A 17,673-nucleotide genomic window follows, 5' to 3' on the forward strand; every position below is an offset into this window, starting at 1 on the left:
GGGGCGGCCGCGGAGACGGAGCGAGAGCGGCGGGCGTGGAGGGGGGTCGCGGCCATTACGTTGGGATGCGAGTGGTGCTACCGGTAAGCCCGCCGGGCCGGGCGGGGGGGGTCAGGCAGGTAGGCAGCCTGCCTGCGGGACCGGGTGCGCGGCTGGTGGGGTGGGAGGACACCGGTGCCGAGCTCCTGGGCCGAGACCTGACGGGAGGGAAACGTGGAAGCAGCGGCCGTGGAGGAGCCCGCACTAGTTCGCGAGGGGGCTGTCGCGGAGCCACCCGCGTGGCCGTACGGCCGTGGGGACATGCGAGCCGGCAGGACAACGGGGCTGCCTGCGGCTGCCGGCCTTCGGGCCTCGTAGCCCGCCTCGGCTCCGCGGGCAGCCGCCGGCCCCCAGGTGCCCCCCGCCGCCTGGGGCGGAGGCGAGGCGAGGCTGCCGCGCCGAGGCGGGGGGGCGGGTACCGCCCTCCAGCCGCCGCGCGAGGTGCGTCAGTCCTGCCGCGGCCTGGGGAGTTCCGCCGGGCAGGTGCCGCCCCTCAGGCTGAGGGGAACGTGAAGCCGTCGGTTCTCGGCGTGAAAAGGCACGGTCGTCACCACCGACCTGTCCGTTTTCAGCTCCCAGTCGGACTCGGAGGTGGAGGCAGGTCCCCTCTTCCTAACCGCGGGTGACATTTTGAGGGCGTCAGGGGTCTGGTCCGGGAAGGTGCTGCGGAGACCGAAAGGTCCCCCCCTGCAAAACCCGGCGGCGGCTGAAGCTCAGTGGTGCCTTGGCCGTCGTGTGCAGTGGAAAAGGGCGGTTTGTGCTGTTTCGTTTTTAAATGTCCGCTGGGCCACGAGACCACCCGTGCGTATGTTAATCTCATCGGCTGAGGTGCTCTGGAGGGAGACCGGGAAGAAAAGGTAGTTAAGACCTTGATAGTTCAGGGTGGTGATTGAGGGAACGGATGTAAGCTTTTACGTACTTTATAGTTTTACGGCAAGTAAGTAGACTTAGGTCCATAGAAGTCACAAGGAAATCCCTGAACCTTCAGGGAAGTACGGAGGGGTGCATCATGCACACGGGCAGTTACAGGATTAGGCCACAATAATAGGTACTGGGTTTAGGAGTGAAAAAATGTTCACAAGGATGGGAAGGAAAAATCAAAGTTCCTAAAAGGAAATTATTGTTCGGTCAGAAGTAGAGCTACTGAAGAAAAAAGTACTTTTAATATAAAAACTACTGTTATTTTCATACTAAAATAATACTTAAAATATACTCATGTCTCACCAATGACCATAGTATTGAGAAACCCCTTATTTAAAAACATATTTATCTTAATATCATCACCAAGAGATAACAGAATTGTCATAACCCCTGTTTTCATAAATGCTGGATTGCAGGAGAGAGGCACTAAATGGTTTCCCCACGATCAGAGTGGAATTTAATTCTCTTAACTCCTTTGCATGCCCTAAAAGCTGGTCCGAAGCCATCATTTTAGACTGAGTCTTTACAGTTAGTCTGTGGGCACTTAATATTTACAGGAGCAAAAGCTAGGACTGACAGACAAGGATCACATTCTTTTGTTAATTGCCACTACTGTGGATGATCTGGATTTCAAAGGCAATAGCCACAGCTGATATATATTGCTAATGAAAACTAGACCAAAATCAGGACTGAGTGCCCTACATAAGTACTCAAAGACACTCTAATCTGACATTGCTGTCCCATCTCCCTGTGCCAACAAGAATGCTTTCACGGCTGTAAACCAGATTGGGAAATCCAATGTTATTGTCTTTGAGTTAGTAAAAAGTCTTGCAGATCAGTGAGTCGAACCAGGTTCAGTAAGTACCAGATCGATTATGAAGGAGGGGACAAAGCCAGGAGCAGGAGGTAGGAGAAGCAAGAACAAGTCCTTTCAGTGTTAGCTTTTAAATCGGTTCAGCTACTCACAGCACTGATTCTTTAGTGTCTTAAATAGTTTTGAGATTACTAGGGTCAGAATTTGAGCATTCTTAAACCCCTGCATTTTTTTTCTAGGCTCCTATATCTTTTTGTTTCATTTTTAATAACACGACTTTTAAAGATACACATTTGTAGTTGAGCCCTGAATTACTGTAGGACACTTCTGTCTTTCAGGCCTGACATATCCTCTCAAGAGGCATGTCTTGTAGTGTTGCAGAAACTCTCTAGTGGTTAAAGTGGATTCATAGGTTATTCCTGTCAAAATATCCCCAAGCAGTAGACAGGTTTTATTGCTCCATGAGGAATATCTGATTGTATTCCTGAGGTTATAGAAGAGTCGGTTTTGTCAAAAATTCACTGCAGTGTTGGAAAACTATGTTCACTGCTGTCTTGAATTCTGTTGAACGGTGTTGTGGCTGATGACCACCTATATCACACCTAACTGTGGTTTCTGTAATGACTTTTAAAAGCTCCGTCTTGTCCATATAAAGCCAGAAGCCATCAATATATACTGATATGCTGTTTAAAATGGCTATAAATACTAGCATAATTTCTGCTGTCACTTTAATGAAATGAAAATATGTTTATGTGTTCCAAGCATAGGAACGATGCGCAATTCCTGTGTTGGACAGCTAATAGTTGAAATCAGTGTCATGAAATATTAAGTGAAGCCTGCAAGATCTGAGCCTAATTTTAGACCTGAATATAATAAACAGTACTGGAAGAGAAGTAAAAAGATAATGAGCATGGAGATGAGTAAGAAAGGCAAGGACAGAAGCAGCAATACTAAAATAAATAGAAGCGTCATAAAGGATGTCACAGGGCTGAAAAGAAAACTAGACGCCTGTGTAGTTTCAGTCTGACCCTCAGAACTGCCTCTCTGAAGGGATCTCCCACTGAAAGTCTTAAAATGCCAAGGAAAAAACAAGTGATGCGCAGCTTATGTTCTAAAGCAGCACTGTCATTTGCAGCTGGAGTGCATGTGAGGAAGATGCTTTGCTGGTAGAAAGTAGGAGCTGTGCTGAAGCTACAGCACAAATACAGTGAATCAATACAACAGCATTGACAATTAAAGTGCTGTCAGCTGTAGCGTTGTTGTCCCTTTGAAATATGCAGGTATCTCACATCTGTTGTAGCTGTTGTTCTAGCTTCTTAAAAATCAGAAGGCTGTATATAAATTGTTCATATTCAAGATATACTTTTGGTAGGTATGATTGCTGTATGGTTAAGGTAGCTTTAATCTGTTTGGCTAAAAACCAGTGAAGCTGCACTGCTACAGGCCTGGACATGAGCCATCTAAGTCTGCACAATACTTGAAGACCTTCATGGAAATCTGCACTTTTGTGGCTCGACTGCTGTTAGTTATCTAGATATTTAGTAGCTCAGGTTATGCTCACATGTATAGCATCGACATTTCTGGCTTCCAGTGTTGGCAGAGAAATCTGTTTAAAACCAGAAAGTCTTTAAGATAAAATCATATCTAGTATATTCATTTAAAGTGAGCTATGAAGGATTTTTTTTTTTATTTGGAGTTGTGCTCTTTTTGTAACCATATGGATAACCTCCTTTCCCAGATCCTTTGAAGAACCCTAGAGCATTAAACCTGAAAGCCTCTTGGATGCCTTGGGAGTTTGTGGAACTCTTGAAGAGCTGATAATGTAGGTGTCTTAGAAAATGAGAAGAATAGGACTAGTCAGAGGCCTAACTTAGGATCTTGGGAACTCAAGTACAGTTTCTTGCAGTAACAGGTACTTTCAGTATAAATTTCAATTGAGTGACCTGGACCTTGTTGACACAACAGAGTTTTGTCCCTTTAAAGAAGTCATTATAGTTAAAAACCAGGAATACTGCCAGTATGGATCCATTCCTTTAAAACTGTTTACTGTAACAGTAACTGTAGGGAGTGTACACTGGCTATAAAAAAAATCACATCCTTTTGCATCATAGGGACACCAGTATAAATTTTTTAACATGCCCCACACCTTAGTCTTACTGTGAAATTAATGTGAATTTCACACATATCAAAGCATCTGCAGTGATTAAATGATGCATGACCATGAGCTAAAGATATACTTTTGAGAAAAGATGGTCATAAAAGAGTAAGACTTAACCTGGAAGGTTTTGTTTTACAGTTTTGAGAGGCTGATGTGGCACATGAGAACAGGGCATAAAGCAGAACTTTTCTGATTAATGGAGAAGAGGATGTAAAACATTTGCACAAGTCATAGCTCTCCAGCAGTCTTCAGTTTTATTTTGAAACTGTTTACCTGTAGCAGAAATTCTCAGATTCATCTGAGTTTTAAACCTAAAATTTGGTAGCGTATGGTTCAGTTGTGTCTGCAGGTACAAGATCTGATTGGCATCCTAAATAACTACCCAAGATGGAGGAGATTTTCTGCTTTTATGTGCTGCTCCCACACTATAGCACATTAATCAATACTACTGTATGTATGGTTTAATATCAAATTATCTTGCAGTTGACCTTGTGTCAGGGCCTTGGCACTTCTTGGGTTTTAATGCATCCTGCTGATTGTTTTTCAGTTGTGAAGAGCTGCCAATGGCTGGCTTAATGTTCTCACAACCAAGAAATTTCCTTTCCAAGATAAGGCATTCCAAGGCTTGCAGGTTTTCAGTGTTGCTTCTGCTAAATCAGACTTTGTAGGTAGGAGTGCGTGGCAAAATATTGCCATAGCATTTCACTTTCCATAGTAACATCTGCCTTCCGCTCTCAATCCAAGAGTTCTTAGCATCCCCTTTATGAATATAACTCAGAATATGTGGTTGCAAATAACCACATTTTTTTCTTAGAACTGAAGTTTTGATTCCTGCAGGTTTTTTGCTGTTTGTCCCATAAATTGGCAGCACAAGTCTCTTATCCAGATCTGTTTAGCATATTAGGGTGTCTCTGCAGATTTCATATTGGCTTGCAAAGACATGCTACAAACTTGTGAAATTGCGTGTTACAGAGAAAGTAGCAAACCTTAGGAGAAAAGAAGTATTTGTTCTTCACAGTGTAAATTAATCTTTAGGCCATGGGTCCCTTAAGCTTCTCTGTTGTCTAATAGCTTCTGAGTTTTCAAAAATTATTAGGAGGCATTTTTAACATTTAGCCTGTATAGTTCTGACAGCGTACTCCACTCGTAATGTAGCGACACAAGTGCTAGTGAGCCTGTGCAGTAACACTTGCTAGGAGGTTTAAGTGGGACTTTGTGTGGATGAGGGATGATCCATTCTTCCATAGCTTTGTGTAGTGTGACCTCCATCTGGGTTAACATTTTTATATCTTCCCTGGTCACCCCAGAACCTCAGACCTGCAGAACATCCTGAAATATTCAGGTAGGGAGTTAAGAAAAGGGGTGTTGCTGGAGAGATGCATTGTCTGAATTGCTTCCCTTTTAGGTGCTGTAGACATTTTGCAGGTAAGATAATGCGATTTTGATTGCGTTTCCATTTGCCAAGAATCAATTTATTATTTGCTACTGGAAACAGCCCCAGATGACACAGAAGGCCTACTGTCGAAAGATTGTGCCTGAACAGGAACAGGGTAGAAACACGCACCATACACATGCGTGTGCCAAAGGTCTGAGGAACATTCTTGTGAAATATGTCATTTACCAAGTGTGTTTAACAAAGAATTTTCTGAAAGCAAAACAAGGACTAACTATTTGGAGATCACAGCAAAAGAGAAGCATGTTGTCAGAAGGGAGGAAGTGGTCAAGAGAAGCTGGGGTGAATGGTAGGGCACTTCACATGATGTGTGAGCAAATGACCACACCATAATAGTCAGGTGCAGTTCCAGAGCAGTATAAACATTGGCTGAATTATGTACACATCTGTTTTGCAGACTCTGGTATGGGAGAGGTTGGTGATTGCCAAGTGATTTGCCAAAGGCTACCAAATAATATAACTGGAACTAAGGAATTTTTAGTTGCAGCTCCATCTCCCCACAGGAAAGCTAGGAGCAAAAGCTTGCATGCGGATGTGAAGGTGATACTCCACAGAACTGGAAGCTGACAGAGTTTAAAAGAGACAATGAATGGCAAGTGATGGGAAATGAAAACAACTTTTAGACACGAAATATACATACAAGAGAATGCTTATACTGGGCTTTATGATGAAAGGTCCTTGTTTCAGGGTATGGACCATTTAAAAATAGGGGTTTTCTCAGCAGTACCACTAGCAGAGAGTTATTAAAGGCTTTTTTATTGTGGTATAGGATGGTCAAACATGCATAGTATAGTGTCGATCTGTCCTGTGGTAAAAATGACACTGCTGTGCCTTGCTTTTACAAAGATTTGACAACCAGCTATTGCACATTAACCGTATCTAGTCCTTCCAGTTTTCCGTTTCTCAGAGTGCTTCATAAGAAGAGGGAAGAATCAGGGTACATGAGGGAACTGAGGTGGAGGGAAAGCAAATATGTCCAGTGTCAGATAATTCCCTTCCACATTTCATCATGATCATGTGACATTAGTGAGCTTGCTACAAAAACTTGCCTTTTTGCATGTAAGACATAGCTGGATTATCTCTATATCAGCTATTGCCATTTAGCAAGATCCAAGTAGTGTTCACCTGAGTGCATAGCATGAAAATGAGAACAGTCTAGCTTGTGTGACGCTGTCCTCAGAACTTAGAATATAATCATTTAGGCTTCCTGTTTTCAAATATGCGAACATTATTCTTGGATTTTTTAAACATAAACTTAGTTTTAAAAAATAAACCTTTTAAAATCCTGCTTCAAAGTAACTCATCTTCTGGGTCTTTTGCCAGTGTTTAAAGAAACATCTGCAGTTTTGTATTACTGCTTTGAATTCACGTTAGCTGGAGAACTCAAGAATTTACTGTGAAAAATGATGTGACAAGAGGGTCAAATAATGTTTTAGGAGAAGGGATTTCTTAGAAAAATTGTTTAAAACAGCTTGTATTTGATCTTGGGCAACTTCATGCTTTACAATATCTAACATGAAGTTGATGAATCTCCTTTTGACCTTCTAGCTAACCAAAGGAAAGGTGCTCATTACTTTATGATCCAAATGTAATGAGGAAGAAGAAAAATACTCAAAAGAGGAAAACAAATGCAGAAGAGATTTCTGAAGTTTGAAACCTCATAAATCCTACTTTACAATGGAAATGCAAATGATTTAAAAAAAAAAAATTTGCAAATAGCTCAGTCAAATCCTAGGGGAGTCAGAGGGCGTTGTGGCAAAGTATGAGATCCAGATACTTTTTTCCCAAGATGCTGGTTAATTGTCTGATTCACCTTTTTGACCACAGGAGATTACTTGTTGCTTCTCATACAGTGTTTCCAATGTAGTGCAGTTGTGGTGGTTTTGTGTTAGTTGTTTCTTGTCCATACAATCTTCTTCAGAGTTTTCTTAAAAGTTGTTACAGTAAAATGCTGGGGATACTGGCAGAAATATGCAGTGCACACAACTGAATCTGATGTTTCCTGTTCCTTTTTAAGCTCTGCTTCTCTGAAGGAGGATGAGGAAGGGTGGGGCAGAGGTTTTGGAGCTGAGTCAGGGGTGTGTATGCCGTAGGGGGTGACTGCTCTTCAGCAGCACTGTGTATGCAGTTTAAACATTTGGCTCCAGATCCAGTGGTGAGGAATTCTGTCTTAACATGCTGTCACATTAAAATGTACAGTACTCTTCCCTCCCCACCTTTTTTTTTTTTTTTTTTTAAGAGTGGTCACCAGGTATCAAATGCTACAGAAGGTAATACATTATGAAAACCAAAAAGAGTTAGAATTTAGGAGGTTTTGAAATTTGTCAGGTTTTCCCTTTTGTTTTTCCTGATTCTCAACTCTCTCTTCCCATCTTCATTTGCATGTTACTGATAATGTAATCCTTAAGCTTTTAAAGTTTATTTAGCTGTATAAGTTATTTTGCCTCTATAATTTTCACTGAGTGAACAGGATCTGTCATTTAAAGCCTTTGCATTCCCATTAGCTGTGGGAGTTTGCTTTGAGAAATAGTTTCTTTACTTTTGCTGCTGCTTCTGGTCACAGAAGTCACCAGTATCAGATGTTTGATTGGTCTTATGAAAACAAATATGATTTTCTCTACAAATCTAACCTGCTCTCAAATACCTGGCTTGTATGACATCTTGAGAAATTTTGTGGTGTTTACTTACTTAAGTTTTCTACAAGGATGTTGCACATAGTAACAGTATGTAGAGATAAGTCAGATTACTGCACTTGGGCAAAGAACTATCGTTTCAAGCAGAAGTATGGTTAATATACACACCCTGTATGATTCATGCTAAAGATGGAGGCTTGAAAGAGACTGATAAATTTAACAGGACAAAAAAGAAATCACGGTAAAACTCTCCCTGATAATCCAGCACGTTGTTATTTAAAGCAAACATTTCTTTAAAAAGGCCACTCATCCTCTAAGATCTGTTTGTGAAATTACTGATTTGTCACAGCAGAGGCAGTTAAGGACGAATGTTGTTTCCTCAAAATGGCCAAGCCTTAAGGATGCTATTCAAAATCTAGAAGTTTGGGGTTTTTTTTAAGAGCTGAACTGCCAAAATTTGTGATTGCAAAAGAAGAAAGTACCTCTTTTCAGCCAGTCAGCTTTTCAGATTCTTTAATTTTCAATACTCTGTTCTTTGCTTCAGTCCTGACTCGTGTAGATGTGTCGGTGTTCATTTGGTTTTTAGGAGCTCTAGGTGTATTGAAGAGATCTGCATAGCCAAGTATGGACTCCACTAGCAGATGTTCTGCAGTCCCTAAATATTTTTGAAGACCTGGCTACCTTCCAAGCTTTAGACTTGTTCTCAGACTCAGTGCAAATGAATTGAAGCATCTCTTTCACAATGTGTACAGATCAATATTTGTATGTCTGATTATATGGTAGCTATACCTTAAAAGTAGTTCGTTGTTGTAAAGTTGCTGCTCCTAGATGTCAGTTCCTATCTCCAGAGGAAAGACTGACCCTGACTAAAATGGGATAGTAGCCTCTATGCAGAGGGAAGTCCCTCTGGGGACTGTCCCCCAGGCAGTAGGATTAGAAGGAGCAGGGCTATGAAGATGCCACATTCTGTGAAAATAAGAGGATGCCATATATTTTGGAAAATCTTCACAACCTCCTTCGTGTTTCTCTGAGAAGTTCTGGCCATAGCTGCCTTCCTGTGCAGCAGTTGCTTGCCTTTGGTAGTCTGATGGCTACTGGGACCACAAGGTTTAGCACTGAGAAAAAAGGAAAGTCTCTTTTTCTCAGACTGCTCCCTTACGTTGCCTGGGGAAGCACTACAGAAGGGCCTTGGGAGAACAGTAATTCACGTGGGAACTGCTGGGGCATGCTGAGAGGAGATGCTATACGGAGGTTTGTTTCTCCCTCCTTGTTCCTCTTCTCCCTTCACATGCAGGTCATGGTTTCTAAATAGGACCATGAGTTTCACGTACGTGTTAACAGTCTTCCAAGACATTAAGATTGTAACAGTCAATAACTATCCACATCTAATGATGATAGGACAAAAATGTACCATCTTAATTTGATGAGAGTAAGACACCACTTAGACATTAGGGGAAAGCTTTCTAGCTAAAGGGTAGTGATGTAGTGGACCAGGCTTTTTAGGAAGTTTGCAGAATCTTCTTTTTAAGAACAGAAGGGGTTGATGTACATATATTAATACTACCTCATTGCTGGAGGACCTGCTGGGGACACTGTGCCCGTGTTTTGAGATTTCTGCAATTGTAATAGAAGAAAGGAAAAATCAAGGAAGATATGTAAGAGAAGATACAATGGTGTCAAATTGATAGTTTGGAAAATAACTTTTTGCAGCAACATTTTGGAGGAATCTGAGCAGCACAGAGTGGCATTTGTCAATGGCAGAGAAAAAGATACCACATGAATAAAAGTCTGAGTTGATTGAAGCCAAAATCAGGATTAGTTTGATGACTGTTGTAGTAAAGTAATTTAATTTAGAAAGACCCAGCAAGTTTTAGAGGCAGCTTTTGTGTGGAATTTAGGAAGAGGATTTAGTAAAAAATTTGCTATTATTCATGCAAATAGTAAGATACAGATGGAAGGAAAGTAATCTGCAGCAAGAAGTAGCTGTACTGATGATTTGGGGCTCACACAAGTTATAAAAAAATATAAGATGAGCTGTTCTATGGAAGAAGTAGTACAAGAAATGTAGCAACTATTAATTGTAAAAAAACTCGTAAATTGTAAAAAAACTCACTGGAAAAAACAGAAGTTTTGAGCTTCTATTAAAGCATGGTTTGTGCGTAAAAGTCCTTTTCTGACTGCATTGGGTGGTTTGATAAAGTATCACCTATCCCTATGAACTTTGGCTTTCTTTAGGAAAACAAATTCCTGGGTAGATTGCTAGAGCTTAGCTAAGGTGAATAGAGGAGAAGCGTTGGCATGAAGTTTATTCATCCTCTACCAGCTGGTAAAAATTCTCAAACCTGTTTCTAATTAAATAGGAAGAGTTCTTTTGTTCATGATAGCAACTTAGTGCATTTCACAGGCCATTTCTCACTTCGTGTCTAAGGCTGTACTCATAGAATAGTTTGGGTTGGAAGGAACCTTAAAGGTCATCTAGTTCCAACCCCCCTGCCATGGGCAGGGACACCTTCCACTAGACCAGGTTGCTCAAAGCCCCAGCCAACCTGGCCTTGAACACTTCAGGAATGGGGCACCCACACCCTCTCTGGGCAACCTGTTCCAGTGCCTCACCACCCTCACAGTGAAGATTTTCTTCCTTACATCTAATCTAAATTTACCCTCTTCCAGTTTAAAGGCATTACCTCATGTCCCATATCTACATGCTCTTGTAAAAAGTCCCTCTCCATCTTTCTTGTAGGCCCCCTTTAGGTACTGGAAGGCTGCAATAAGGTCTTCCCAGAGCCTTCTCTTCTCCAGGCTGAACAACCCCAACTCTCTCAACCTGTCCTCATAGGAAAGGTGCTCCAGCCCTCTGATCAGCTTCATGGCCCTCCTCTGGACTCGCTCCAACAGGTCCGTGTCCTTCTTATGTTGGGGGCCCCAGAGCTGGTACTCCAGGTGGGGTCTCATGAGAGTGGAAAGGGGGAGAATTGCCTCCCTTGACCTGCTGTTCATACTTCTTTTGATGCAGCCCAGGATATGGTTGGCTTTCTCGGCTGCGAATGCATGTTGCTGGGTCATGTTGAGCTTCTCATCAACCAACACCCCCAAGTCCTTCTGCTCAGGGCTGCTGTCAAGCCACTCATCACCCAGCCTGTATTTGTGCTTAGGATTGCCCTGACCCACGTGCAGGACTTTGCACTTGGCCTTGTTGAATGTCATGAGGTTTGCACAGGCCCACCTCTCAAGCCTGTCAAGGTCCCTCTGGATGGCATCCCTTCCCTCCAGCGTGTCGACTGCACCACATAGTTTGGTGTTGTCAAGATGCCACTCAGATGCCTGTAACTATATTGTTGATTCCTGAGTTTAATAAAGGTTGTGAACCATGAGCAAGGACTGCAGTGTCTGAGATAAGGATTCCTTTCAAAATGCTGTTCTCTTCAGAATTAACAGCTCGTCTGCTTTTTTCACCATACTGCAGCACAAGAAACTGGTGGGTGGGCTGCTTACATGACGTGCTGTCCTGGTTTCAGCTGGGATAGAGTTTTCTTCATAGTAGCTGGTACAGCATGTTTTGGATTTAGTGTGAGAATAATGCTGATTACACACCGATGTTTTAGTTGTTGTGAAGTAGTGCTTATCCTAAGTTAAGGATTTTTTAGTTTCCTGTGCTCTGCCAGCAAGCAGGTGTACAATAAGCTGGGAGGGAGCATAGCCAGGACAGCTGACCTGAACTAGCCAAAGGGATGTTCCATACCATAGAACATCATGCTCAGTATATAAACTGGGGGGCATTGGCCAGGAGGGGCAGATCGCTGCTCGGGCATTGGTCAGTGGGTGATGAGCAATTGCATCGTGCATCACTTGTATTTTCTTGGGTTTTATTTATCTCTCTTTTTTTGTTATGTTCCTGTTGTTGTTATATTCTTTTACTTTAGTTATTAAACCATTCTTATCTCAACCCATGAGCTTTACTTCTCTTTTTTTATTCTCCTCCCCATCCCACTGGGAGCTGGGAGAAGTGAGTGAGCAGCTGTGTGGTGCTTAGTTGCTGGCTGGGGTTAAACCACTGTATTGGGTCTGGCTGAGACCTTGCCACACAAAGCCAATACAACCACAAAAGGTGCTATTACAAAAATACTGTGCATTTTAAACAGAGTAATCAAACTCTAGAATCCTGAAAGGGTAGGTGAAATTCTGGTAAATTCAACTTTTGAAGCAGGGGTTCCAGACCTCACATAACTCATAATAAACATAACTGTTACTCTCTGTTGGGCTTTTTTAAACCAAACATGGAAGTGACTTTTTTCCTAGGCTTATTCAAAACTGTAACTGTGACTTTTTAGTTGAAAAGCCTTTACAGAATTATTATTTAACTTGTGTTTTAACGTATTTCTAGATAGAGAACGCTCCTTGGATTATAAAGCATTTTGGGTGCAATGGCAGATCCCATCCGCTGGGCCCGATACCGTTGGCAGCGACTGATATCTACAGAGGGCAGAGAAGGTAGCAGCAGCAGTTCAAGTAACAAGTGCTATCAGTCATCAAAAACTACTGGCAAACATAGGATAGTGATACCCTGTTTGGGACATTTTAAGGAAGAGTATGAAAAAGTATCAAAATTGTACATGAACAACCAAATACGGACTACTAAGTATACTTTATTGAATTTTTTACCACGGAATTTATTTGAACAATTTCACAGGTAATGAACTCCTTTTTGATTGTGGTAACTCTTCTGAAGTGGAATCCTTTTATTTAAATGTGTGTGTAACTATATAGATGGGTATTAAAAAATTCCTCCTGACCTGCCTGTCACTTTTGAAAAGATCTCTTTTATTTGGCCATAGTCTCTTGAGTATCATCAGCATAGGGCTATCCTTTTATCCATAGTTCATGTAATTTCCACTAACTCTGTTCTTCAGATTATTGAAATATTCCTTACTCATGGAGCACTGCCACGCAGCAATCTGAAGTAGGATTTTCATCTAATTTCCTGCAAATGTATTTCTCCTCTTCCCTCATTTCTTCCTCTGTTGCCAGGTTTTTTTATCCTCCTTCTGCTTGGAGGACTGCTGATTTGTAAAGTTATGCAGGGAGGTTGTAGGATGGGTCCCTTTTAAAAATGTCATCTCACCCAGGAGATGATAAAATTAAGTTTAAAAGACCTGGCAATTTGAGAAAGTGCAGGTTTACCAAAGCCTCACTAGAAGACATATGCCTGGAGGACAGGTTTGAAAATACAGGAAAATTCTTGGTTTCTGCATCTTCTGATCATGCATATTAAGCAACTGTGCAGCTAAGTAATCTATTGACTGGAGAGTGAAAACAGAGTTCTGGATACTTAGTTTTTAAATTGCAGTTGGGGTGAAGAAAAGATAAATTACTGCTAACTTAAGTGTCTGTATAGCATGGAGTGGAGGAATAAGGATGACTGTCTGCTAGCACAGCTAACTCCCACGTTTTCTCTTTGTTTCAGAGTTGCCAATTTGTATTTCCTATTTCTAGTTGTCCTAAATTGGGTTCCTCTGGTGGAAGCCTTCCAAAAAGAAATTACAATGCTACCTCTAGTAGTGGTTCTGACAATTATTGCAGTGAAAGATGGTCTGGAAGATTACTCAAAGTACAAAATGGATAAACAGATAAACAACTTACTAACCAAAGTATATAGCAGGTAAGAGAGAACAGTCTTTCTGGTTTATTGTTATTATTTGATTATGAGTATATGTGAAAAAGTTGTTGATAAATCTTTTGGTTTACTTTCTGGATACCTAGAGATCATAAAATAATTTAAGTTGGAAGGTGCCTCTGGAGGTCATCTAGTCCAACCCCCTGCTCAAAGCAAGTCTAATTAGATCAGGTTGCTCAGGGACTAGTCCAGGTGAGTCTTGCTCACCAGTTTTGCTAAATGGATATCAAATTAGTGTAAAATTTGCTGAAAAAAATTATTCTTTGGTTGAGGCAAGAGTGTTCATGCACGAGTTTGTACGGTATTAACCAAGGTAGTTTGACTATTTAAGCATTGTCATACATAGCATTTATTTTGAAAGGTGTATTTTTAATTCTTCTAAAATCACTGTAAGCATCATGGAAATTCAAGGGTTGCTAATTTATCACAATATTGGTAAAGCTCACTAATGGTATCAGGATGTACTCATAATGTAATAACATTTCCCCAAACAGAATGAGATCATTTTCTATTTGAGTGCATCACATAGTTTGGTACAAATGTTAGCATCTGTTCCACAGTGCAGGACTGCAGTATTACAGACTGTGTGTAGGTGCAGGTCTGGAGTGGAGCGTGCTAGTGGTGAGAGGTTTGCTGACAGGCAGTTATTATGCATGGATAATAAGAAGACAGGAAGGCAAACTGATCATATTCTAAATTAACTGGCAAAAAAGTTCTTTTAGGGCATAGCAGTGCTGCCCACATAATTTTTCTTTTTTACCTCTCATAAAAGGATCTTCTGAGACTCATTCAAAGCCTGTAAAATACAAAGATAAAGGAAGTATAGTGAACCCTTTTTCTTTCTTGCATGCTCTGTGGTCATGCAGGGAAACAAGTATTTTGAAAAATGTCACTTTTCATGTGTTGTAGTAGCCATCATAAATAGCACTTGTAGGAGAGGATTGATTGGCAGTTAGACACTTTAACAAATTTGATAAGGTCTGAGCAGTAATATACGGTAGTTGCTGTAATGCCAAACCACATTTAAAGCTCCTTCTTTCCATCAAAGACACACCTTTTCCTAGTGAAGGCAATACACCAAAAATAAACATTTCTAAAATCTTAATATGCTAGCTGGTTATGCCAAACCCTAAACTCTGTACTGTAGACATGACCTTAATCAGCCCATGCAGCAGGTTGGCAATCTGGTACTACGTAACCATTAAATATATTGTGATATTACTCAGAAGATGGAATCTCCAGCTTTCTGGCATTTACCATTCTATATTGGTATTTTAAGAGCTAGCTCATAACTATAGAAAAAGTCTGGACTATCATTTTGTATCATCAAAGGAAAAACAAACAGCTTTTTGTTCTGCAAACATGAATATATATAGTAGCTTTCCCAGAAACTTTGTATTGAACCTATAAAAATTTGAGCTTGAAACAAGTAAGTAACTGGGCTGTTAGGGAAGATAAACCTTTTCTTTCTTTTTCGTGTCTGCAGAGAAGGCTAAAGGGAGAAGCAGGGTTATTTCTGCTATAAATTGTCATGTACCCTGAAAGAATTCATTGCCAGAAAGGTGAAGCATTCAATATCCATATTCCTGAAAACTCTGTTTTACTTGCAATCTCATACCAATGTCAATGAAGCAGCATTAATTTCTGAACTTGTTTTCTTTTCTGGCTTGATTCCTTCCCCGTCACCAAAAATGTGTAACAATCAGTGGCCATATTAGTCATGTGTAAGAATTCCTTTTTGTTCCTATAAGTATTTAGTTTTTGTAACTTTTTTTTCCCCCTAAGTTTCTTTATCATGAATTATTTTACATAGTGTAATCTGATTTTAAAAATAAGCTTGGAGGCATAGTTCAGGAGAATTAAGTCTTACTGGTACAAAAATGATTGTTCACTACGTGTGAGCTGATTTATCTTAAACTTCCATTAATCTCACATTAGGATTTGTAATTTCTGGTTTAACAAGAATCCCTTAGAAATTGTAATGATTCTTCCAGTGCATGCATTTAATCAAGTACAGTTGTATCAATTGTAAACTTGATGAAGAACTAGCTAATGTTGAATACAATTTCCAGTTAATTTCTTACTGTGCATTTGTTCATCTGGAGAAGTTGTACATGCCATCTCTATAATTTTACTTACACATCAGATATTGATACCTCCTTGGCTACTGAGAAAACTGCCCGATATAATGGCTCTTCTTGGTATCTCAAAGTAACAAAGCAATAGTTGTCATGCTTGAAATCTGGTAGGCCACCTGTTTGTATCTGAAGATAATTTGCACGAAGCATTTTCAGGAACTCTTGTGAGGTTTGCATTTATACAGTGTTCATAACAGAAACTAGTTTCACTCTGCTCTGTTGTCCATGACAAAATGTGCCAGTCTCAGTGCCTTCACAAATCTATCTGAGCAACTAGATGCTAGTTCCTGTGCTTTTTTGACAAATCTGATTTTGCCCCCACTCCCACCCCCTCCCCCACCATTTGCTCTTGCTTATAGCAAATGTATGACATCCATAGTTTCAGAGTGTTCAGCCTGCTACTTTTTGGAGTTCTGGAATGTATCCATTTGATAGATCAGAGTTATTGTATTTGGCCTTAAATACACAGAGCCTGAAGCTGATTTTTCCAGGAAGGCTTATTTCTGTCTTGAAAACATGATAAAATAAGATAATGTTGCTTAAAATGTTTGGGGAGTTTTTTTCTGTCTCATCTTTCCCTTGTGATAAAACATATCAATAAATGATAAAATGTCCTAATGTGCGCGTAACTTAGTTTGTAATTGTTGCTATGATGTTAATAGTTATCAAGTCCCTGTGCCTTTTGAGCAAGTTATCATTTTGAAGTAGTAAGATCTTATTTAAATAGCCATGAATCACAAAGTATGAAGGCACTTCTGTTTGAGCATCTGTTAAAATCATGTTGTTGGTGTCATTTCAGTAGATCTGTAATGAGGTGATTATGATGGGAAAATCCATTTATGCCCCCATTGACCTACTACTAAAGACAGTTAAACTTTTTGTCTTTCTGCTGAATTGGGTAAAGAATATGTGCATGATCCATCCTGCATCAGCAGCAGGATGGGTAACTTTGCTGGCTGATACATTTTTCTTCTCTTCCCTCTTCTGCAGACCTCTCAAATATATTTGTTTCATTCCAAGCCTTGCATCTAGATGTGTTATAATTACTGTTCTTTATAAATGCATGCTTATGCAAATCATTGTATATATTTGAAATCCAGATATAATTTCATATCCAGTTTTTCTTTATGGAATTGGGATCTGGAAAGAATAATCCTTTCTACAAGATTCTTCCTTACCTTTGGCTTTCCTTTCCTCTTCCAGACTCCAGCCTGGCAAAAAGAAAGTGGGACTTGTCCAGGTGCATCAAAAAAAAGAAGCATCATACACTTTCAGTCCCATGTTTATTAAATAGGTAGTGATTTAAAAGAGAAATATGGCTTGGGTGGGTGTACTCTTTGCTGGGTAAAAAACTGGCTGTATGGCTGGGCTCAAAGAATTGTGGTGAATACAGTGAAATCCAGTTGGTGGCCGGTCACAAGTGGTGTTCCCCAGGGCTCAGTATTGGGGCCAGTTCTGTTTAATATCTTTATCAATGATCTGGACAAGGGAATCAAGAGCACCCTCAGTGAGTTTGCAAGTGACACCAAGTTGGGCAGGAGTGTTGATCTGCTCGAGGGTAGGAAGGCTCTACAGAGGGATCTGGACAGGCTGGATCGATGGGCCAAGGCCAATCGTACGAGGTTCAACAAGGCCAAGTGCTGGGTCCTGCACTTCGATCACAACAACCCCATGCAGCGCTACAGGCTTGGGGAAGAGTGGCTGGAAAGCTGCCCGGCAGAGAAAGACCTGGGGGTGCTGGCTGACAACTGGCTGAATATGAGCCAGCGGTGTGCCCAGGTGGCCAAGAAGGCCAACGGCATCCTGGCCTGTATCAGAAATAGTGTGGCCAGCAGGAGCAGGGAGG

The 17,673-nt window shown here is 40.9% G+C and overlaps 1 protein-coding gene across 10 annotated transcripts in view; it reads left to right on the forward strand.

Moving 5' to 3' along the window:
• ATP10D (ATPase phospholipid transporting 10D (putative)) overlaps nt 1-17,673 on the forward strand; it is a 59,297-nt gene continuing 41,624 nt past the window's right edge. Inside the window, exons 1-4 of one of the 10 annotated variants that reach the window (XM_041122832.1) lie at nt 28-83; nt 3,513-3,596; nt 12,400-12,705; nt 13,480-13,674. In XM_041122832.1, coding sequence (XP_040978766.1) covers nt 12,440-12,705; nt 13,480-13,674 — 461 coding nt within the window. In that variant the 5' untranslated portion in view covers nt 28-83; nt 3,513-3,596; nt 12,400-12,439. Of the gene's footprint in view, nt 84-439; nt 897-3,512; nt 3,597-9,187; nt 9,270-12,399; nt 12,706-13,479; nt 13,675-17,673 lie in introns of those variants that run through there. The other 9 variants (XR_005932158.1, XM_041122837.1, XM_041122838.1 and 6 more) reach the window with 9 other exon arrangements.

This window comes from Aquila chrysaetos, chromosome 1 (genome assembly GCF_900496995.4).
Source record: "Aquila chrysaetos chrysaetos chromosome 1, bAquChr1.4, whole genome shotgun sequence".
NCBI classification, from domain to species: Eukaryota; Metazoa; Chordata; class Aves; order Accipitriformes; family Accipitridae; genus Aquila; species Aquila chrysaetos.